General features: G+C 50.4%; 2 protein-coding genes across 3 annotated transcripts; one reads left to right on the top strand and one right to left on the bottom strand.

Annotated features, from left to right (window-relative positions):
* Nucleotides 1-3,563: 3,563 nt before the first annotated feature.
* LOC131269756 (uncharacterized) lies at nucleotides 3,564-9,310 on the top strand. 2 transcript variants are annotated; one of them, XM_058272266.1, is made up of 6 exons: nucleotides 3,564-3,773; nucleotides 4,395-4,553; nucleotides 5,867-6,561; nucleotides 6,769-7,241; nucleotides 7,555-7,910; nucleotides 8,127-9,310. In XM_058272266.1, the coding sequence occupies exons 1-6, from the start codon at nucleotides 3,570-3,572 to the stop codon at nucleotides 8,130-8,132; spliced, it is 1,893 nt and encodes a 630-aa protein (XP_058128249.1). In that variant the 5' UTR covers nucleotides 3,564-3,569; the 3' UTR covers nucleotides 8,133-9,310. The 2 variants fall into 2 exon arrangements, with proteins under 2 accessions (XP_058128249.1, XP_058128248.1); XM_058272265.1 differs by having other exon boundaries at nucleotides 7,546-7,910.
* Nucleotides 9,311-10,213: 903 nt separating this feature from the next.
* LOC131269749 (uncharacterized) lies at nucleotides 10,214-18,431 on the bottom strand. Its single transcript, XM_058272257.1, has 6 exons — nucleotides 18,127-18,431; nucleotides 17,119-17,233; nucleotides 12,303-14,485; nucleotides 11,621-12,022; nucleotides 11,119-11,540; nucleotides 10,214-11,059 (listed from the first exon to the last, which is right to left on the bottom strand). The coding sequence occupies exons 1-6, from the start codon at nucleotides 18,167-18,169 to the stop codon at nucleotides 11,012-11,014; spliced, it is 3,213 nt and encodes a 1,070-aa protein (XP_058128240.1). The 5' UTR covers nucleotides 18,170-18,431; the 3' UTR covers nucleotides 10,214-11,011.
* Nucleotides 18,432-18,632: the final 201 nt, after the last annotated feature.

Below are 18,632 nucleotides of genomic sequence, written 5' to 3'. Positions count from 1 at the left end.
CCTTCGTGAGGTGTGCGTGTGTGTGTTTGGGGGACCAACTTTCGGCCACCCCCGGGGCAAGGAAGGGTCACCCGGTACCTTGGACTTCGAAAAGGGGGCCATCATTTTCAGGCAAGTAACCGTAGTTAACATGGGGGGGGACCTTAACAACGTGGTAAAAACGTGGAGGAAATACATAAATTTATCAGAGGCCTGTTGATAGAAAAGGTTAGCAAACAAACTCACAGGAAATGAATACATCGCTTTTCGATACAGTGACGTATGCGATTGGGGCACCTCTCCGCACCTTCCGGAACAAAACAAAAAAAAACCACCAACAACCGTAATCCGACGACTCCCGGGGTGCGCTGTGGAGGCTGCAGGGAGAAAGTGTAAATGAAGCACCAGCGAAGGCTGAAGACGATGTGCAAGATGCAGAAGCGTACCACTAAAGCAGCAAACGACCCGTACGACGTGTGACTTATCGCCCCTTAGCAATCGGGCCGGTTCCGGTTGGCGCGGTTCGTGTTCGGTGGAGCCAGTTGTAACCAAAAGGCGTCCACTTTCAATCGACTGACCGTTTGCATGGCGCTAGACACTGGAGCAATTGAAAGACGTTCTCGTTCATCTAGTGTAAATCTTGCTCCATCCGCAAATCCTTCGTTAAATTCTGTTGCAAATTGAAACCAAAAGTATAAGTGAGCTATTCTTTTAGAAGTCCAGAGTACAACATAAATGTTTACATCGTTTATCTGCTAAGCATTTTTTGAAGCAATTTAAAAACAAACTTCTGAAAGAAGATGAAAGTAAGTGGATAAGAAGAGTAGATAGAGCAAGTGCTGTATGTTATTTAATTCCAATAAAAAACAACGTGTACGTTTAGTTTTCTTGGCGTTCATTTCTACATTTCCGTTTCGCCCTTTCATTGCTACCACATGCATATTTACATCCCCGAATCTTTATTGAAGAGTTTAACATTCGAACGAAACGACGCGTGTCGTAAAAAAGAAAACGGCTTTCCTTTGCTATCGACGGGCAGCTCTCGTTTGACGGTTGTTTAACGGTTGTTTTTATGCAACTGTTGCTGCAGCAGCGCAGTGCTGTGTGGATGCTGTTGATTTCCGAGCCACCGCCCGCGCCCCGTCCCTTTCCCTCCCCCCTCAAGGGAAGGTCGCCAAGCGCTGGTGAGAAAAGCTTTTTTGGAAAATAATAGCAACACAACACACAACAACTTCCGTATGTTCCACAACAACATCCGATTTTCCATCCTGAGGTGGTGGAGGCAACCGAATGCGTGTGGGAGAAAGTGTGTGGCATAAATATTGTTGCAGTTTTGCAGCGGTGGAAACGAGTGAGAGGAGGGGGGGGGGGGGGGGGGGGAGGGCGACAGGGAAGCCAAGAAACTATCGCCGCCCAGCACAAACCAAATCGGGCAACTCGAGTGTCTGGGATGAAAAGTGCGGAACATCAAACGAGAGTACGTTTGCCTCTCCTGATGATCCCCCCAAACCCAAAAGTTAAACCCCCACACAGTCGCAAGCAATTTGCTGTGATTGGTTTTTTTAAAGAGGTTTTTTGTGCATATCGCTCACCGGTGAAAACAGCCTCAATATGCAACGTCCCCGCAATTGGAAACATTATTAAAAGTACAAACTAAGCGTTACAAAGTAGTAAAATTAAAGTGCGATACTGAGCGAGTCCTATTGGCTTCATATTACTATAGAAAGGGAAGTCCTTGCCAGTAATGTTGGGAGAAGGCAGCGAATCGGAAATGCTCTCAAGCTCAAACGAGGTCTCTTCGTCGATTCTTGCTCGCTCGCAGGAAGGCCAGCGCATCGGCTCTTAGTATCCTTCGCCCAACCATAGGACTCTCTTTCTCTCTCTTTATCACTTTTTGTAGGCAAGGCAAGGTCCGGAAGAAGGACTAGTACCGGTATGCACGCGTGTGTGTGTGTATGTGTGTTTGTTGGAAAATTAACTCTTCGTTTTCCCCAGCTTGCGATGTAGCACTGCGGCACTCAGGCCATTGCTGCACCGGCCATAGCTTTTGCCAGGTGGAGACAGCGAATCCTGCCGGGTGGCCGGAGTGTTGGGTGGGCACCGAGTTCTACCAACTACTGGCGAAATGGCGTGAGAGGGCAGTTCCGACAGGACGTAGAGCCCGTCCCGTCCAGTCTGTGCCGAATCATTCGGTGTGCGTTCGCCGCTGCAGCCGGTTGGGCCGAGTACTGGGACTGCGAGTGCAAGTTTAAGGAGTGATAGATTGGTTACTGGTGAGAGGGGTAAGCGTTTCCGGAACTGGCCCGGTTAGCCCAACAGTCAACCGCCCGCTGTGGTGCAGTGCCGCAAGAAGTGTGCCCGGCACCACGAATCTATCCGGCGTTCCGGAGCTCGCCGTCTGCCGGCCAAGCAACTGTCAACTCTGGAATCCGTGAACCTTACCCACCAAGTGTTTCGTTCCCCAAACCAACATTCGGTGGATGTGTGTATTCAGTAAACAGTTCGACAGTGATGGAAGACACCACGGGAATCCGTGTGCGCCACTGCTTGGGGACTCGCGACAACATTGTCCACATCATCAAGTGGAGTCCCACAACGTCCTGTTCACGATAGCATTAGCGTGTGTGTTTAAGTGTGTGCATTTAGCAGGGCCACCACAACACCGTGCGTGAAGGTGCGTTCGTAAAACTATAGTCCTCCTATCGTCACCGATCGATATCTCAAACCATTCATCCATCAACTGCGGTGATTTGTGGCTACTCGTGGACGAACTATCAAAGTACACCAGGCGGCCGCGGTGGTTTGGCAAAAGCCGCACACGAGAGCACCGGGTATACTACTATACTAAGGTAGAGTAAAGGCTGAGCTCTAGGTGCACGCACACCAGCTCCAACCGGTACTTCGTAGTACTAAAGCGGCGAATCCTGCCCTGCTATGGATTCTGCCAACCTCACGTATTGTTTTGCTTTTCGAGCGCCTCTTTCCAACTTTCCTTTTGTCCCCTCTTGAAAACTTTTCCATACTTTCGCTCCTTTTGCTCTACACTCGTGCTCGCATCCTGTTGGACATTTTGCGTCCTGTTGGCCAAAGTAACGGCGGTCCTGTTTACAAATGTTGTTGTCCTTACCAGGGAAACAGTAAGGAAAAAGGAGCAAGTCCTGCCAACAACTTTGCAGAAGCTAGAGCCGAGTTGCAGAAGAGCAACAAAGCGGCACGTTGACTCCTCTGTGGCGACCTGTGGCAATTGTGTGAGTGGTTTTTATTTTTCTGTTTTTAGTTTTGCAAGTAGTGCTTTACTAGTGCACAAAGGACACGCATCGAGACAACAAAATCGACAGTCAACTGCCCGTGCCACGGGACGGTGTTCCATCCGTTAGCCGGCAAACTCACGTTCGCTCGCTCGCTCGCTACTTGGAGTGGAAAGAAAACTTTACCGCACAAAAACACAATAGAAAAACGTGGCACCGGCAGCAGACAAATCAAGCCAGGAAAGCTAGCCCGAGCTTCGCCGGCACCGGTGGGGGTGATGAAGGACTCGGTCGCCTCAGTCGTCCCAGCAGCGCCAGCCGAAGCGGAAGATGTCCGAGCGGATGCTAATATCGAACAGTGATAGTGAACAGCAACGACCAGTAGCAGCAACGAACGCCAGCGAGGAGCTGAACTTTACCGCCTTCATCGACCTGTGCCGGTTCTGTGCCATCAAGAGCGGATCACGGTTCTGCAGCCTGTTTGACAACCGGGAGGCCGAGCAGCGCCAGCTACTCTTCAAGATACGCACCGTCCTACCGATCGTGGTAAGCAGTATGGGTAACGGTCGTCTCCTGCTCTGTTTATCTTCAAAACTCCCTCCCCGCGCCCCGCGTCGGTGGCATTCGGTCCAAGCGTTCCTTGGACATCATGCAAACACGCACACAAAGCCTCAAGCATCCTATCGATTTTCCACCGACATATCCCATTCCACCTGGCAACTGCACAGACCAATTCCCACTCTGTGTATGTTTCTTAACACCCTCCTACATCGAAATGCATCGAGTTGCATAGGATGGAAGTTGCTTACCCCGAGCAGGACGATGGTCCGAGCCACCCCAGGACCAGACGTTGGGCTCGTTCAAGTCGGTCTGCATTGATTAATATCCCTCCACCTGGTTTGCGGTGTTGCGCCAAAACCGTCAGTCAATATATGCGGGATAGGGGGAACAACAGTGGATTGAGCAGTGCAAGCACTGTGCGTACTGTGTGAAACACTTGGTGCCCCCGATGCCAAGACACTGCAAGTCTTGTCTGTCGTGCCTGTATTTGCTCAAACTGAAATTTATTTCATTCCATCACCATCTCTCCCATCACATCGCTCGCACGTGTGCGCCTCGGAACCCTGGGGGAGAACGCTGTCGTCTCTCCCAACCCATCCGGACCAGATCACCAAGGAGGACTTTCTGCCGAAGAAGATTTGCGAGCGGTGCATCCACCAGGTCGAACAGTTCTTCGCCTGGCGTACCAACTGCGTGCAGACGGAAATCATCCTGCGTAATTACGCCGAGTCCATGCGAGTCGTGTCGGCTACCATTAACTTTCAGGTGAGTTGGGTTTGGGGCTTGGGTTGAGATCAAATGTCCATTACCGCCCCCAACTCCCCCGTTCCACGGTCCATGCCGGGTACGTTTGTTTCAAATGCTGAAATAGGACTAGGGTGGGTAAACCTGCCTGCATTTGACTGTTCGTGGCTGGAAACCCAATTGCTGAACCTATGATAAAACGACTTCAGCCGCCCCTGTCAAATCTGAGGCTCCCTCAGGCTGCAATAATCTTTGAGTTTTGCGCAAATATGCTATTTAATTGCTTTCATTTGGAATTTGAAAATACTTCTGACAGTTTTCTCATGATGAAGTAACAACAACAGTTGCTTAACTGGCCGTTTAAACGGGACATGATGCAGTTGATTGCAGTTTGTTTGGAGAACTTCGTGCAACTGGTAGTTGCAACCCTTTCGACCGTTAGCCGGATTTGAATCGCCGGTGCAATGCAACCCCCGGAAGTATGCAACCGAGAGTGTCGAGGTGCATAGCGATCAACAAATAATGGCAAAATATAAAGATTGCGAGCAGAAAAAGTGCAGTAAGTGCAAGTGCAGGTAGGCTCCACCGAACCGAAGGGAAATCATGCCCTTGCGGTGGCCCACGGTCATCGGGTACCCTGTAATCAGCGAAAATCGATCACAAAGGCGAAGTACGTGCATTGTAGAAGCGGAACAGCGAAGAAAAGGGAAAAAGCTGATTGCAAGAAGAAGAGGAGGTGGGGTCGGCGTAAGGAATTAGCGTACCCAGCAACTGGCGGTCAGCAGTAATGACGCTGCCCTTACGCACGTAGCACATACGAGCCCTGCAAATGCATACCCACACACATGCTAGCACACGCGCGCCACCATGCACACATACACACACCGATCGTGACAGCTCCGATTCGCGGCCGTCTGTTTTCAGTCAACACCGGCTAGCTGACGGACCCGACCTGCCATCCGGTTGTATCGCGAAAAGCAGGCAAAACGAGTAGCGATTCTGGCGAGTGATTGCCAATCCCCGTGCGTTCCGTGTTGCTGCGGGCTCTTGAGGGCTCCGTGTGCATTTGCCGACGTGCAAGTTTCGCGTGCAACGTAAGCATCGGCGAGGTTACATCACGAACCGTGCAGGCGAACCGTTTAACCCGCAGTTAAACACATTCTTTGCGGGCGCATCCGAGCCCTTTCCCGTGACCATCGCACCAGCCGATGCGCTGGTGTTGGTTTCTACGGCGCGCTCCCACCCGCTGGCGCTAGCGCGTCATCCACCCGCCTGCAACGCTGCACAAGTGCAATGGACTCATCTGCATTGTTTACCATATTTTCGTTTCGCAGGATGGAACAGTGAATGTTGACGAAATGACTCCAGCACAGAAGAACGCCTACCTGGAAGCGCACATGGCCGTGCAGCAGCAGATGGCCCAGGCTGCCCTGCAATTGCAACAGCAGCACCACCAGCAGCAGCTGCAACAGCACCAGCAGCACCTGCAGCACCAACAGCAGCAACTACAACAGCAGCAACAGCAACAGCAACAGCAGCAGCAGCAGCAGCAGCAGCAGCAACAACAGCAACAGCAGCAGCACCAACAACAACACCATCAGCACCAGGAAATCCAGAACTATTCGCGCGCGGTGAAGAAAGCGAAAACCAGCCACGACAGTCACGCCTACCAACATCAGCAACACCAGGCGCCTCCAACCCAGCAGCAGCACCAGCAACACGCGCACCAGCTGCCTCCCGGAAGTACGCCCTCGGCCCTGCCGAACCCGACCGTCAGCCACTACGCAAGCACAATCAAAGTGCCGCAGATCAACGCCGGTTCGCTCGCCAGTGCGACCGGCGAGTCTGCAGCGGTTTCGGCTGCTGCTGCCGCTGCGACTACAACTGCCGCCGCCACCACCGCCACCGCCGCCGCCGCCGGGAGCAGCAGCAGTAGTAGTAGCAGCGGCAGCAGCACCTTCACCGTGCCGGATGACGTCGGTATGGGCTTTGAAGGTGGAGTACGCGTTCTTCAAAGTTTGGGGAATTGGTACATCGTCCTGTCCGATACTGCTAGATTATATCTAACCACACGCAATCTGTTTTCCTTTTCCGCACGAACGGGTCTTCTTACCTTCTGTCGCTGCCGCCGCCGCCGCCGCCGCCGCCGTGGATGATAATGTTGATGATGATGATGATGATGATGATTTTTGTCTGTATCGCAACGCTTGCCGCGCCACACATCCGGGCCGCCCAGGTCACCGGAGATTCCGCCCAACATACCCCGCCCTAATCTGATACCTTTTACAGAGCCGTACGCAGAGGGCGGCTCCATGCATCCCGCCACCCGGCTGAAGGCGCTCCAGCAGGTCCAGCAGTCGTCCGCGTCGGCCTCCTCGGGCACGTCCTCCACGGGACGCAAGGGCCAGTCGAGCAAGGCGAAAGCAGCCAACGCAACGACCAACACGGATACCGGGGCCACCGCCGCACCTGCCGGCCCACCCAAGCCGGTCTTCGAGTGTACCGTGTGCGGCAAGGGGCTGGCCCGCAAGGACAAGCTCACGATCCACATGCGCATCCACACCGGCGAGAAGCCGTACGTCTGCGAGGTGTGCGATCGGGCGTTCGCGCGCCGCGACAAGCTGGTGATACACATGAACAAGTTCAAGCACGTCACCCCGACGAACATAGCGCCCTTGGGCAAGCGTCAGAACCGGACGCTCACGATAGGTTTGAATCTCGACTAGAGTGAGCTCACTCTACCCCCCAAACAAACCCCGCTCCCCGCCCCCCTCCCCCCAACAACACCCTTGTCCTCCCAGCCCCTTGTGGTTGCGGAGGTTTTGAGGCTTCGGCTCTTCGGGTTCGACTTTGGGGCGCGCGTCTGGCGGGCCTGTGTTATGCTAATTCATACTATTTCTTCTTCTTCCTCCTCTGTCCCTCAATCTGTGCCGTACCCGTGTGATTCGTCCCCGCCGCTTACACCTATCCGCCCTTCCTTCCTGCTCCCTTTCCCTACCCGATTCGATTTTAGCAAAAAAAGAAGAGTTCAAAACCGAAGACAATAAGCCCAGCATGCTGGTCGACCACCAGGCGCTAGCTACTCAAACGCTGACCAACGTGGTCAATAACATTGCGGCCCAACAACAGCAGCAGCAGCAGCAACAACAAGCCCAGCATCAGCCACATCAGCACAATTCACAAATAACTCAACAGCAGCAGGCGGTCGTTCCTTCCAGCCAGCAGCAGCAGCAGGCTGCATCCGACGCAGCGCAGCACAGCGGCCACAATGTCATCCAACAGCAGCAGCACCATCCGCTATCGTGGAACTGTGAACTGTGCGGCCGAATGTTCAGCAACAGGGAAGAGTGGACGCTGCATGCCAAAAGTCACTTAGAGGTAAGGATGCAGAAGGAGTTGCACCGGGGAGCTATTCCGTATTCGAAGCGTTTTCTAACTACAAAAGCGCCTGACGGTTGTGTATACGCTGAGACAAAAATTATGACATGCTTCATTGTTATTTCTGTTTTCGTTTGTTTTTGCAACTCTCTGGATCCTGCACCATTCGGCCCGCTGAACCCGCCATAAAACTACAATCAACCGGGGGGAGCGCAGTATTGACAGAAAGAAAATAAACTCAAACAACTCGTGGAGCAAAAGATCGCATACCAACGGCGGACGGCTCCTCCAGCGTGCGGCTCGATAGGACCCGGTAGGCCGCCATCAACATCCACCACTGATCCAACCGATAGAACCGGCCCGACACTGAGCGATTACCTAGCAAGTATTGTACCGAAAGCGAGTGAAGCGGTCCGGTAGCGTAGCGAAGGGGGTTGGGGAGAAAGAGAGAGAGGAAGAGAAGCTCTTACCTGCATCCTACCATTCCACTTCCAGCGCACGGTTGGACCGACGCCTGGCTGCCTGTCGGTGATCTTACCACATCTGCCGCTCAGTCTGCAAAACGCACCGGCGTCCGTCACTCCAACGGTCCGTCCGGCGCGAACCGTAGCGTGGGCCACGTCCGAGTGTATCATCTGCCGGCAGGATATGCTGGGTCGTGGCGAGTTGCTGCGGCACCTCCGGCGGCATCTCCTGTCCGAATGGTGGACCGTTCGGGTGCTGGGGAGGTTCGATCCCGAAACCACCAGCACAACATCCGCCGACACCCTTTATCTCTAACTTGTCCTTCCGAGCGTCGTTTAGGGGCCGCTCGGAACTCCCAACACTCAACAACCGAGCCTCGGCATCGAGGTTATGCACCCACGAGGAAAAACGTTTTACCTAGAGAAAGCTTTTTAGATGGTATGATCATTTTAGCACGTAGTGGTATAACCGGCCCCGTTTTGTGTTTCTGTTTTTGTTTTGGTTCAACGGCAGAACCTCGAAACGCTGGTCCCGCCACCAAGTGCCCGCCAGATCTTCACGGAACACGGGGAAACAAAATAAAAACACATATCGACCCCCGGGGAAACCCCTGAGCGGAACCGAATGCCATGCCATGAAGCGAGTGCAATGAGGAGGAAAGCCAACCACCAGGTTCACCGGTTCCCGGGTTGGTTCGGTTCCGCTCGAAACAATGTACACACCGTATGCCCGAAGCGCCGGTACTAACCAACACCTACTCGTAAGAAAGTCGTAATATTGTGTAAAACTTCTAAACCATTCGCACCAAGCGCAATGTAAAGGATTTTGGGGGTGCGTTCACGTTGTGTTTAATGTGGATTGTAAGATGAAGATTATGTTATTTTATGCTAGCGATACGAATAAAAAAAAAAACACACACACTATAGTCAAACATAGCTACGACAGCTTCTAAGAGAGAAAAATTGTAGTCTCCGTCGTCTATGTTTGTTAAACTTACATCCAAGTAGTACTAAACACGAGAACAGAGAAACGAATATAACAATTGCAGGTACAATAATGCTCTACCTTAAACCGTTCTAACGACTCTGATTAATTTAATTTTTATGAATTTAGAAAATCTATCTTGCGTTATGCATATGTAAGCTTCAATAAAGGAAGGAAGTACTGATACGAAACATTTTCCTCATTTGACGGATTTTTTTAAGACTAAAATTGATCATTCGCGAGTAGCATGAGTACATGCTAGCGCTTTCAACGTAAAAACATATTTTTTGAGCAGAGGACTACGGAAGATTATCGACGTCAACTAGCTTTAGCACAACAAGAAACTGGATGGTGACATTGAGATGTGAAAAGTTTAATTACATTGCTATTATCATGTGTGTGACACATGTGTGAGTTTGTAGGCCCATACGAGGAGGTATTTAATAATCAAATGCTGGTTCATTAAGAGGAAAGCCATAACGATGTTATTTGCTACAATGGCATCAATAATATGTTGACATAGATTCGGGTTTTTCGATTTACTAAACAGACGATATTATTGTTTTAAAATGTTTCCTCCTTAGGGACATACATTGTTTAAGGTTTAATATGAATTTCATCATTTTCGTAGAGCTATAAATCATTTTAGTTTTTCGGTAGGACAGACAAACAGAAGACTCTTTTTTGGAATTTTATTATATGTTTCCTATAGTTTTATACGAAACGAAGAATATCAATCAATTTCTATTGGTTTTCAAAACGCAACTGTGATGAATCAACGTACGAAAGGGTGAAGGAGTAAGTAAATGATAGAAAGGGCTAGACTGTATTCAAGAAATTTGATTCTGCCGCTATTCCTGCTAGGGAGCTATGGAGGTGCACATTTTTGTTTCCCAATCCATTAATGCCTGCACCTTCTGCCTCCTCATCAGCACTCTTTGCACCATTAATTTGTATACTGCCTGGAGAGTGTGGGGGGGTTATTTGTGTGTATTCTTGTTATTCACTTATGTTACTAAATTATGTTAACAGCCTGATTCATTCCCAACGATTAGAATGTAAGTTAGTATGTTTTTCGTTTCCTTTTGTTAAAAAAATATTCACTTTCATCATCAAATAAAGTATAACCATCTTTCATCTACCCTCCGCGCGCGAAAGTTTGTTGTGCGCCCGTGCGTAGTGCCCCTTCTCTCAGAGTTTCCATTGAGAAAAAAAGGACACATACAGGATACAAGCAAACTCAAGCGCGCCGAAAGATTTCGAACCGTTCAGCATGATTCCCCCGACAGGGTGGGACAAAGTAGCATCTTTTCAACCATGGCCAAGGCGTTGCCGATTTGGTGAGAACTGACGATATTGGAACAGTTGTGCCCTTCACCCCTTAATCCCTGTCGCCGTGTAGTGAATTTGACTTATTTTCTATAAAAATAGCACTTCTTGGTATCGTTTCCGTTCGTTTTGTTTTTCTTTGCCTTCACCGGTCTCAGCTATAAGCATCTACTCGCTCACCCTCCCACTCTTTCTCTCTCTCCTCTTCGGCACAACACTCTTTCACGTTCCCTACACCGTTTTGCTCAACTATTGTTTTCTCTACTTCACTAAAATCAGTTCCCTCGACTGCAACGGTCATCGGTTTGGCGTGCCTAGCCCGATTACTGCTGCCAGAGGCCGAGTTTACGCTCCATGCAGTAGTCCTTGGACTGGTAAAAAAGACAGAAGCAATTAGTATGGGTAAAGCGGTATTATTAGCAAAACTTACCTTGCACTCTTCGGCGGCTTCTTCGCTGTTGCACCAATAGATCGGTCCCCAGCTGCAGCGGTTCGAGCCGAGCAGGAAGGCCGTCTTGCGGCCGGCCGAGTCCGTGACGCTTTCGTCCGACTCCAGCGAGACGAACTCGCGGCTGCTCGCCATCACCGGGTTCTCGGTCAGCATCATCTCGCTGCACATGTCGATGTTGAGGCACACCTGCTCACGAGCGATCGACTTCTGCAGCTGGTGCAACATGCTGATACCGTACACCGACAGCAGCTTGTCGCACTGGTCATAGTACTGGGGCGGGAGCTCGTTGCAGATGCGATCGGCGTTCTTTGCGATATGTTCCTGCTGCAGCTGCTCGCTGCCCATGAGAGCATCCAGAGCAGCAACCGCTCCCTGGCACACGCCACACTCCTCGATTTCCACTGCAAGGAAAGAGAATAATGCAGAACGATGACGACGCGCTGCCCCATTCGACAACATGCCCCAAAGCAAAAACACTTACATTCCGATTTCTCCAGCATTTCGAGCTCCTTCTCGCAGAGGTCCAGCTTGGTGCAGATCTGCTCCGGCGGCAGCGTCTGCAGGAACTTGATGATGAACTGGCCGTACTGGTCGATCAGCTTGCTGCACTGCTTGGCGACGGTGTTCGGCAGTCGGCTGCAAACGCTACGGACCGTGTTTTCGATCTCCTCCTGAGTCTTCTTGTCGGCCAGATCCGCTTCCAGCTTCACCATAACGAACTCGCAGATCGCGCATTGGGGCGGTTGGTTTTTCTCCACACCGTTGGCGGCGGTGGCGGCGGATGTTGGGGCAACAAGCGGTGAACCAGAACCCAGCTCTTTCGGCGGTTCCACGATGGCCGGCGGCTCGACGACGTAATCGAGCAATGCCTCATCGACTTCCACTAGCAAAGCAAAAAGTGCAAATAAACGAGTGAAAAACAGCAATCAATATAACGAGAACATTCACTCTCTCCCTCACCCCCCCCGTTGCACTATCAAACGATCCCTTTTTTCCCGTTTAGCGATAAGCACAACGTTCGTTCGTTTGTTTTTCGTTCCAATTTAATTGTTATACTTTCAAGAGTGTGCTTTCAAAAATAATAAAAGAGGTACAACTTTTTTCAAAATGATGTGTGTAAAATGACTTTGAAAATGTTATCTGTGTCCCACACTGTTACTTACACTCATCAACGACATCCTTTGCGAGGCAAAAGCCGAGCGCGTGGCAAATCTCCTTGGGTGAGAGTTCCTTCAGCATCAGGTCGATGATTTGGTCGCTGTGCTGATCGATGTACTTCTCGCACTTCGTGCGATACTTGCGCAGCCGGTCACAGGCGTGCTCGAGCGCGTCCTTGATCTGATCCTTGCTTTTCTTGTTCTTGATGCGCTTCTCGACCTCCTTCACCATCTCCTCGCACACGAGACACTCGGGCGTGCTGACCATCGGCGTGTGGTCGATCGTGATCTGCCCGTTGACGGTGATGTCCGGGATTTCGTTCGTTTCGATGTCGCCGGAGGCGGCCTCTGGAAGCTTCTGCTCCTTCTTCGCTTGCTGCTTCTGGTGCTTGTCGTAGTAGTCGAGTTCCATACCGAGCAGGCTGAGATCGGGCCGCTGGTCGACGCACAGCTTGAGGAAGACGCAGATCTCTTGGGGCGTGAAGTCGGACGCCAGCATCTCGACCAGCTCGGCGGTGTACGTGTCCACGAAGTCGGTACACTCGAGGCGCAGCTTGGGCGACAGGTGCGTACATAGCTTGTCGAGCGCACTCTTGATGTTGTCCTTCGAGCGGTCGGTCTTGACCGACTCCTCCAGCTGGCTGACGGCGAACAGGCAAAGCGGGCAGGTCGGCTTGTCGTTGCCGGTGGCGGTAGCGTGTGCCTCGATCGTCACCGCTTTTTGCACCACCTGGGTGGGCGCGAACACTTCGATGTCGTCGTTGGCGGCCGGGCAGAGGCGCATGACGGGACACACCTGGCGCGGGTCCATCGATTGAATCAGCAGCGCGATCACCGCATCGCCGTACACATCCACGAAGCTACGACATTCGGCGCGAATCGAAGCAGGCAGCCGGTTGCACGTGCCGCTCACCACCTGCTTTATTTCGTCCTCGTTGGACGGGTCGCTCAGTGCTTCCTGTACGAAGTGCATGAAATACTCGCAAATGGTGCAGAACTTACCGTTCTCCACCAGCTGCATCGAACTCGGGGCGCCCATGAGGCGATCGATTGGGAGCTGAGCTTGCTGAATTTCCACCGCCGAAAGGACGGGTTCGTTTTCGCCGAGCAACGGACGACGCTCCTGCTGTTTCGTCTGTTCCAGCTCATGCTGCTCAGCGACGGCGGTCGGTAGCAGGGGCATGATGGGGCCGTTAAGTGCCGCCGCGTTTCCCTTCGGGCAGACGCCAATCATGAAGCACGCACCGTTGCTGTCCAGGTTGTGCACCAGCGTCTCGTAGATCTGGCTGTAGTACTGCTCCACCAGGCTGTTGCATTCGTCGGCGAAGCCGTGCGTCTGCTTGCAAAGTCCCTCCAACACCTGCTTGAACTCCAGCTCGGTCGTATTGGCGACGAGCACGTCGCGCAGATGGTCCACCAGCTGCTCGCACAGCTTGCACGGGATGTCGTCGCCCGCGGCACCGGCCACCGGTAGCACGCCGACGCCACCCATCGGGCGCACCTCGATCTCCTTCTCCTCGTCGTGCTGGTGGAAGCGGGCCGAGCATACGCCGCTCAGATGGCAGACGGAGTCGGCGGTCAGATGGCGGCTCAGGTGCCCGTACAGGTCACCGAAGTACGTCAGCACGATGCTCGAGCAGCCATCCGAGTAGGACGACATCTGGCCGCACATGCGCAAGAAGCCCTCCAGCACGCGATCCCGATCTGACGCCCGGAAGCGATCGACGATGTGGCCAGCAATCGAACCACACTCCTCACAGGTGAAAACATCGTCCTGCAGCGCCTTCGCGGCCTCCTCCTCGTCCTCGGCGGTCTCCGACGTCGGCTTCTTGGTGGCGGGCTGCTGCTCAGCCAGCAGCTTGTCGATCGCGGCGTTGTTGCACAGTCCGGCCACGCTGCACACGACGTTCGGGTTCATCTGCGAGGCGAGAGCCTCCACAAGCTCCGGGATGAAGTCGTCCGCTAGCTTGCGGCATTCCTTCTTCACCACCTTCACCGGGATCAGATTGCACGAGCCTTCGAAGACGGCCTTCAGGTCGGCCTGCGTCTCGTTGCTCTCGAGCTGATCGCGCGCCTGTTTCACCATGTCCAGGCAGATGTTGCAGATTTCATCGTTGTCCACCGGGTACTGCTGCTTCTCCCACACGGTCTGGATGCAGTGCGAGACGGCTCCGCATGATTTGGCGTTTCTGCAGAGAGGCAAATAACAATCCACAAAAGACACGAACTTCGTAAGCAATTCGACCGAGATGCAGGGGATGACAAAATGTAGTTGTTTATTTAAAACATCGACGAGGAGATTAGCACATGCAGCTGGAACGTTTTTTTCCACCAGCCAAAACTTGTGACATTCTTGAGTAATGAGGAGCTCCGCCAGATTCGAAACGATGATAACAAAAACAGAAACGTTTTACAAGTACACATTAGAAAAAGCATACCTTCTTTTAAATATTTATGGTGCCTTTTGATCGCGTACTTATTTACAAGCAAACACTATTTTCAAGGTTTTCCACCACACTGTTGTGGTTTGATTCTTCGCATTGCTTTAAACACCCCTATCAAATCAATCAAAAAATGCACCGCGCAGATAAAATTGTACATGCTTTAAGAACATTTTACTGTTACGGCTAGAACAACGAAGGGCACGTTTCGCAAAACCATTTGCACGTCAGCGGGACATGATGCTGGTGGTCGTGGCCGTGCTGGTTGTTTTCCCACGATATTTCTCTTTTTTTGTTGTTGCTTGCAATTGAACTCTAAATTGCCTAGCACGTGGATGATTGTAAAAAAAACACCGGCCGGAGAGAATTTACAAGGTAAATGTGTGGCAAAGTGTTTGATTAGTTTTCAATCAATGTGGGAAGATACATGATGAGCTTGTGACGGCGTCGGAGCAGAAAATAACGCCGGTGTAGAACAAATGCACACAGTTCCAGCCTAATCCCTAATCAAGTCATGCGGGTTCTTTCGAAGAGTTTTGTTGTATGGGGAAAAGTAAGCCTGACATAAGGAAGCGCATTTCGAGCTTTGAGGATTACGAAAAGCGACTTGGTCCCGCATTTGATTTGGGGCAGCTGCTGGGTCGTTGATTGAAAAACAATAATCGAAATGATTAGAGCTACTACTCATTTCCTAACTGGCATTAATTATACTGATTGCGATATACATTTATAAAATACCAACCAGTATCAATCTAGATACTGGGTAATAGATGACTCATATACGTTCTAGAAATAGAAGTGTTTGTTTTTAAAATTATACTTTACTTGATACCGACTGCTGAATCAGTCGTTGACGAATCATTATATGACGATTGAATAAGCAACCTAAACGCCATCCAAGGCGCTAGGAAGTATTACATACGTCGCATTGGAACAGGACATAGGCTGACGGTTATGTCGTCGATGGGTACGCGTAATTTAACTAATACCCGATTTACGTACCACGGTCCTCTCGAGGCCGTGGGTCACACTTATTGAATTAAGAGCGGTAGAAGAGTTACACAGCTCGTTGTTTCCGTACATCATCTTACATAAAACGTCCACACCACGTTCCTTTGCCCATTTCCCCCACCTTCATTATATTCTTGACGATCGCGACCTTCGGAGGGATCTTATTTAGTTCGATTTGACGCTGAACCGCTACTGCTCCGAAGTTGAAAAATGGAAAACAACAAGCTCAGGGGCATCGTCGTGTCGTCAGATGAAAATATGCGACGAACGACGCTAAGGTTGAGCGAACAGTAAACATAGATTCAAATTCAGACGCATTCCTCCGTGGGAGGAAGATTCGCAACCCGATAGCGTGCATTTCATGCGACATACGACTTCAGGCCAGCCAACGTTATGTCTATGCAACGAGCTGCTCTGCTTCTCTCGGCGATGTTTACAGTAGCCAAGAGCCAATCAGCCGTCCGGCAGCAGGCCGAACAAAGGGTCATCCCCGGGTTCTCTTCCAGCTTCACTGATAAGAACCCGTCAGCCATCAACAAATAGCATTGATGGAAGGGGTTCGCGATATCGCAGCTTTTTTTTCCTGTAAACATAGGTTTTATTTATAAAATCCGACACCGTTCCGGACACGGCGACCAAACCCATGGCTGCGACTATCGGTAAGTTGCATTCCGGTAAATTGATATTAATGTTTACGAAATTTGTTTAACTGTTTTGCCTTCCTTTGTTCTACTCCGCGCACGCATGCACACATTGCTGAGTCAATCCGATAAGCCGATAACCTCCTCAACGCGGAGGCATTTCAACGTATGTATTTTTTGCTTCCATCCTTTTTTCCAAATGTCGATGGGTAGAACATGTTCGGTCAGCTCAGCGGATCGCGTATGCGTCACCGACGACATAAATGAAAAGAATGAGGTCGCTAATGGCTCCGGTTTTCGCGAAACCGAAGCACAAAGAACGACCGGGCCGCTGCGTTCTTCTTGATACGGTGGAAAATATCGCGGCACCGTTTTGGGGACCGTTGCTTATCGCCTTTCTCATGCGGATCACCCTATGTTTTGGCTTAATTAGCCGAATATTTGACATCTTCTGCATCTGCTTTGCCCCTGCATTGGCGCCACCAGAGCACTATACTTAATTTACAAATGAATGTTAATTCGTACCAAGTAACATAGCTGCATCTATAAACTAAAAAGACTGAGAATGCAATCAACATTATTACATTCAAGCTTTGAGACCTGTGGCTCTTTTATTGCAGCAAGTTGGTGCCAACATAAGCAGATCATCAAGATGACTGTCGTAGTGACTGTGGCTCTTTTATCGAAGGACTTGTTTTGAGGCTGGACATGGTTGCATGATTCACCTACCTGATGTCGGAACACCAGTACGACGGTCCCCAGGTGCATTCCTTGGCGCCGAGCAGATGTTTGTTGGTTGACGATGTTGGTTGTTTGACTGGTGAGCTGACGACGGCGGCAGTTGCTGGGGAAGAACATAGAAAATTTAACATGAGCATGAGCTGACTGTAGGACCTTTCATCTTGAATGCAATGAATGAAACAGCAATCAGCGAGACGAATAGAACAATGAACAGAAAATCCTTATTATAGAATGATATTTGGCCAATATGGATGGATTTTTTTCCAGACCTTAGAAGATGCTGTTCACTTTGTTATGGACAAATTTTGATTTCTAAGACGTTTACGCTCCATCTTTTAGACAAGACTTTTCGTCGCGGAAATAATTTGCGCTAGTTTTGCATTGGAATGGAATATTTACGACTACGCATCAGCCAAGACTGTTTGTGCCGTTCAGCAAAAGTAAGTAAGGGGCAAGATGTTATATATTGCTAAGAAAAAACACAAAAAAGCTACCTGCATGCAGTGCATACCCCACCACTACGTGCTTAGTGAAAACTAATCGAATGCTATTGGCTCATTGGGTGACGTGACCGGCGGTGGAAGTTACTGGAAGCTTTACAAATGTTATCCTGAACCTTGAATCCATGTTACTACTTTCAGCAGGTTAGAAGCATTTGCAGCTTAACCATTTCGTCTGAAGCTCAACACTATACAACAGACCACAGCTGTCGAGGCGGCTGTTGTACTCGCCGGAGATAAAATGAATGCTCTTTAGCTAATGTTATGAATGTTTCGCCCTTTTGCTACCTTTTCCCAACTCAGCAATCCTTTCTATTTTCTTTGTTTTGAGTTGCTAGCTGAACTGAGATAAGACGATGTCAAATGCGTTGTGTTTCGCAAACGCGTCATTCGCGACTTATTCGTGCAGGTGAATCCGCTGTATTGGTTTCGCAACCATCTGATCGTATTTACAAGCAGCCGTATCAAGTGTTTTCCAAGAAAAATGGTTACTCACCCAGCAATAGAATGCTGGCCACCGCTAGTACGCGGTTTTCCATCCTAGCACAATTCGTAGAACAATGTGCAGCGGTGTGCGTAAAATCGTCCGCTGTAAGCAGCGGATAGGCGTTAACGCTGCAACCTTCCTTAGTTCTTTGATGATTCGAACAAACTTCCCTAAACAACACGCACGGTTTAATGTTTTACGACACACAACAATGAGATACTAGACTATATCTAGCCCGAGTTCCACGGTAAACAGTATACGGCGCAGTACCGTACAGCGAACTTAGCACTGTTTCACTACTATAACTTGTTCGTCCGAGGTTCGATCGACGAATGGCGACGTGAATGCCTGCCCTCTAAAGTAATACCTCATGCCTTAATTAAAGACCAGGTCGAACTAAGCACATCTTTGACGTTTGACGTACGCTTGTTGTGACCAAGATGTATACGTATAAAAGATATGCAAACTGCGATCAAACTAACGCAACTAAATGCGAAAACCACCTCCAAATAGTT

This window comes from Anopheles coustani, chromosome X (genome assembly GCF_943734705.1).
Source record: "Anopheles coustani chromosome X, idAnoCousDA_361_x.2, whole genome shotgun sequence".
In the NCBI taxonomy this organism is placed as follows: Eukaryota; Metazoa; Arthropoda; class Insecta; order Diptera; family Culicidae; genus Anopheles; species Anopheles coustani.
This window is presented reverse-complemented; position numbering and strand designations above follow the sequence as displayed.